The sequence below is a fragment of the Corvus brachyrhynchos genome, unplaced genomic scaffold, assembly GCF_000691975.1.
Source record: "Corvus brachyrhynchos isolate BGI_N302 unplaced genomic scaffold, ASM69197v1 scaffold407, whole genome shotgun sequence".
Taxonomy (NCBI): Eukaryota; Metazoa; Chordata; class Aves; order Passeriformes; family Corvidae; genus Corvus; species Corvus brachyrhynchos.
In genome coordinates this window covers 1,286,947-1,291,644 of record NW_008239056.1, presented here as the reverse complement: position 1 = coordinate 1,291,644, position 4,698 = coordinate 1,286,947, and the positions used below count along the sequence as shown (strand labels likewise).

Sequence of the window (4,698 nt, the reverse complement as noted above, 5' to 3'; positions counted from 1 at the left end):
TGCCGGGGGCCGGGGAGGGGGGCCCCGCCGGCGGGGATGGCAGTGCCGGCGGCGCCGTGGCACACACGCCCTCCACTGAAGACTTCAGGTAAAGCCGACCGGCAGAACAGCACAATCACGGGAACACCCCGATTTGAAGTCTTTGCCGTATTGTTGTCAGATCATTGTTAAGTCCTCTTAAGTTTTTTTAAAACATAACCCCCCGTGAAAGCATTCTGGAGTCCCCATGGCACTTCTGGAATACCTGGGGAATGGATACATATATAGAGCTTAAATAATGCATTCAACAGAAACTATCGTCCTTGAGTTGAACTCTCTTTTCTTTGCTACTAGTGCTTGATATTGCTGTATTGACTTGGTTCTTCATGTAGGTAACATATAACAAAAATCTATTAATTTTCAATGGACATCTTTCCTTACACTCTGTATTACAGTTTGGGAAACATAGGAACAAAGAGGGCAGTATCTTGTCCGTAGCTGCTGGGAAGGTCAGCCTGAGCTGACATCACAACTCCCGACTCCTGGTGAGTGGGCAAACCACTGACTGCTCATGATGGGCCAAAAGTCACAGAACTGCCTTAACTGTCACCAGAGAGAGAGCTAGCAGGGACCCCCGTGCTAGAAGCAGGTTCTGCACATGTTGAGAGACACAAAACAAAAACATTTGCCTTCTGGTAATGATTTCTTCTGGTTTTTAAAGCCTCTCCTTGCTGGACACCAACTTACCAGCTGAAGCAGAGACGGAGTTGCGCAATTTCATTGCTAAGCGTCTTACTAAAGGAGCCCTGTTTGAAGGAATGGGGAATGTAGCATCAGTTGGGCTGAGGTAAATTTTTGAAATAATTGGTGAATGAGAGCTGTAAGGAACACTGGCAGGACTGCACATCTTGCCTGCCTGCTGCTGCACTTAGGTTTAATCCTGATTCCATTTTCTTGATCTATTGCTGCCGTTAATAACAGCCTTACACAATGGCACTTTCCTTTTTCAGGTAGCTTTGAGAAAAATACTTTTGTTTTAAATTATTTACTGTTTGAATACTTGAAAAATACTACATATGTTTATGATTATTTCCTTTTAAACTCCTCTGATCAGACAGAAGAAAGAAGAGAAGATCTAAGAGCTCTACATGTGGCCATAGGAGCCACCAATGCTGGTGGTTAAAATTACCTCAGAAATCATCTATGTCTGCTTTTTGCATTTACTTATTGTGACGTATCTGGAAGAAAATAATGTAATTATTTTCTTTTTTCTTCTTGTTTTTATAGCATACCAGAAGGTAAAGTTGGTTGTTACTACTGTCGTTTCCAACAAGAAAGTCTTCTGGAAATGGCAACATTGGAATCAGACATCAATGCTCCAGAATATGTGGTTTGTTTCTTAGGTGGCTCAGAGAAAGGTCTGGAACTATATCCTTACCTTTAACTTTCTTAACCTGTATGGAGAGGGAGATGATGTAAAAATTATCTTGTTGTTTTGTCTGTTTCTACTTGAAATCAGCTCGTTTGTGCACACCTTCCAGTAACTGAAAATGTCAGTAACAGCCATATACTGAAAGGAAAAAATGCAGGTCTTAACTGAGGCATCTTATTTTCCTTAAGAAGATACTTTCAGACTTGAGTTGGACAAATACATTCAAAATTTGAAGATAAATCTTGATTTGGAGGTAAAGCCTAACTTTTTTTAAGTTGTAAAAATTAATATTTATGCAGATTAATTGCTAAAACAATCTGGAAGATCTAATCTATAAAGACAAAATAGGTGTTTCAAGTACCAGTATGAAACACTGGGAGAGGTACTTGACTCACTGTAGTACAATGAATGTCTAAGGTGCTATCAACCACACAAGTCAAAAGGAAAAAAAGAAAGGGGGGACTTTTTTGTGTTAGTCATAAATCTCTTAAAGGTCACTTACAGTTAAATTTGGAGAGAAGAATAACTAATAAAAGGTAATGGTCTGCAAGGAAGTTATCAATGTCCACCTCGATTCTTACCAGTTCTGAATGTTAAGAAAGGACATTTGTGGGTTTCTTGTCACATTTTTCTAGTGGAAGTTCTGCATTTTAAGTCTCTTTGTCATCCCATCTGCTGTTGCATGGCCTTCACTTAATATATACCATAATATTACAGTTCTGGCTGTTTCTTAAAATGCAAAGCCTTTCATTGCTGATAAAGTGAGTCTTTAAATGTCAAACTCATTATTTTAGTTCACTGTGGTTTGAGGTTAAGAAGGCTCCAACATCCAAATATCTTACGTTGAGTAGATTATTAATAAAGCTTCTATTTGCATAGAAATCTAATTTGTAGTTAAAGTTTTTAATGTTTCAACTTGTTACAGCAAAAAAGCTTGGAGACCTGTGTTAGCCCCTACCTGAGGAGCTGGTTTGAGGATGCCATCTGCCCTATTCAGAGGGTCATGCAGCTCTTCCAGGACAAACTCGCCTCTCTGCTACATGCTGTAAGTGTATTTAAAACTGGATAGCTAAAAAACCTCCAGAAGGCATCTCAGTGACTCTAGCATGGTTAAAATGTTTCTTGCATTTGCTTTCCCAGCAGGAGTACATGAAAACTCCTTTTCCCCCACTTTTTTTGATTGTGGTTTTTTTGTTTCTTTGTTTTTGTTTTTGTTTTTATTCAGAGCAAGTATTTTTCCCGTGCTTATTGCTAAGGAAGCATATAACAATTTCTTCTATCAATTAAAAAAACCCCAATTACCTAATGGTGTCCATGCTGAAATTAGAATAAGAAAATTAGAAACAACATGAGCAGGCTGTCCATGCTATAATTCCTCTGAATGAAAATGGGTGTTACATTGTGTATGTGCCTTGTGTAATTCACTGGAAACAGAAAAGAGACTAATCCTAGCTCTAGTCCCCAAGTTTGAGGAGGCTCTGGATAGAATAATTTACAGAATGTAACTGCTGAATGTCTTTCTAAGTGTGAAACCAGCTGCAATGACTACAATACAGAGTACTGCCTTGACAAGAACAATTTTTAAAATACCACATTATGTATTTATTGCTTGGAACTGCAATATCAACAAAATTAATACTGAAGCTGTATCCAGCTTTTTCCTTTTTTTCCCTCTTCTTGTTTCTTTTTTTGTTTAAGGCTCTGAGTTACACTCCTGTAGAAGTCAAAAATGCAGATGAAAGAACAGAAAAGGACATCAGCAGGTAAAAATATTTTGAGACCAAGGAACCTTTGAGTAATTTGGCTTCTGTGTATGACAGTCACCTTGGTGTCCAGGAGTTGTAAAAGAGCAAACAGTTGACAAGAGCTTTCTTTGTCAGGTTCCTGGCAGCTGCCAGCCTCCAAGGACTTGTCCAGGAAGGCACAATGACCTCTCTGTGTATTGCCATGACAGAGGAACAGCACAAGTCCATGGTTATAGATTGTAGTGGACCTCAGCCCCAGCTGCATAATGCAGGTGAGATTACAGCTGTGAACACTTCATGTTTCTCCCTTGGATCCATCAGCTGCTGAGAGCTGTGACATTAGAAGCAGTTGAGGATATGCAGAAGCTTATAGGCTCCTGCCCAGAAAGTTTGGGTTCTGGCTGGAAACAGGAACACCTGTTGTCCTATGAGGTACCAGAGTAGTTTGTTATACCAGACACACTGAAACCCTGGGTTGAAAATGCTTGGTAATAAAATCCACAGTACATTTAGTTTGTGACCATGAAAGTATGACTTGTACATTTCAGGGAATCTGCAAAACTTTTTTTTCCTGTTGTGGTTTTGACAAATGTTGGGAAAAGGAATTCAACAATCAGAACCCAGTCTTGTGTAATCGCTGTAGCTGTGTTTGCCTTTCTTTCCCACATGTATTGTTTTTCCTTAAGACTTATTTCCTGGCCCAGGTATATTGTTATCAGTTGTTATGTGAGAGTGATTAAACCAGGTGAATGCAGCTGTGTATTTATGTTGAGCTCATATGCTTTTTCTCATCTCTTCTCTATGTTCCTGAACATTTAACAGGAAGCAACAGATTCTGTGAGGATTGGATGCAGGCTTTTGTGAATGGTGCTGAAGGTGCAAATCCATTTCTCTTCCGGCAGATTTTGGAGAACTTTAAATTGAAGGTACCTGTTCATATATATTAAAGACTTGAAGAAGATATTAGGGTTACTGAGGGAGCAAATACGATATGCAAAATATTATTTTGCAGTGAATAAAAGTTTTAGGTTATTATGATGTCTATATGTCATTAACTGATTAACTCTGAAGCTTAATTTGAGGGCTGGCTTACTGTAGTTGACAAGAACAGCTGTGAAGTGGTGTGAAAGTTTCTTCAGTGAATGCTCCAAAGGTGTTTTCTCAAATTTAAAGTAAGATCCACCTTTTTTGTTGTTGTTGTTTGTTTTCTTAAAATACTGTTAATCTGAGCCTTGCACATGCAATCTCATGTAACTGGTACCATGGGTTCAGTAGTTAACACTTCTTAAGTGAGCTGCCATAATATGAGAATTCTTGCTACAAGTTGGACACATCACGTTGTGTCCACATATTTTGCATCATTACAGTAAAAGCTATAATATGCATCCAAGACGATATTCAGTTCTTACATTACTCTTAAGTAGTAATACAAAATTTTTATTGGAAATGCTTTTGCTTCTCGTGCTATTTGTCCTTTATTTTCCACAACAATGTGTTTTCATTCCATGTAGGAGGATAAGAAAATGCTCTGTTACTCTTTCC

The 4,698-nt window shown here is 38.7% G+C and overlaps 1 protein-coding gene across 1 annotated transcript in view; it reads left to right on the top strand.

Moving 5' to 3' along the window:
• The window catches only part of CUNH17orf75 (chromosome unknown C17orf75 homolog), an 8,028-nt gene that overhangs the window by 2,045 nt on the left and 1,285 nt on the right, over window positions 1-4,698 (top strand). The window contains exons 3-10 of the mRNA XM_017739129.1: window positions 25-88; window positions 701-826; window positions 1,267-1,407; window positions 1,607-1,664; window positions 2,337-2,456; window positions 3,110-3,174; window positions 3,292-3,428; window positions 3,979-4,097. Of these exons, the coding sequence (XP_017594618.1) occupies window positions 25-88; window positions 701-826; window positions 1,267-1,407; window positions 1,607-1,664; window positions 2,337-2,456; window positions 3,110-3,174; window positions 3,292-3,428; window positions 3,979-4,097 (830 nt within the window). The remainder of the gene's footprint in view (window positions 1-24; window positions 89-700; window positions 827-1,266; window positions 1,408-1,606; window positions 1,665-2,336; window positions 2,457-3,109; window positions 3,175-3,291; window positions 3,429-3,978; window positions 4,098-4,698) is intronic.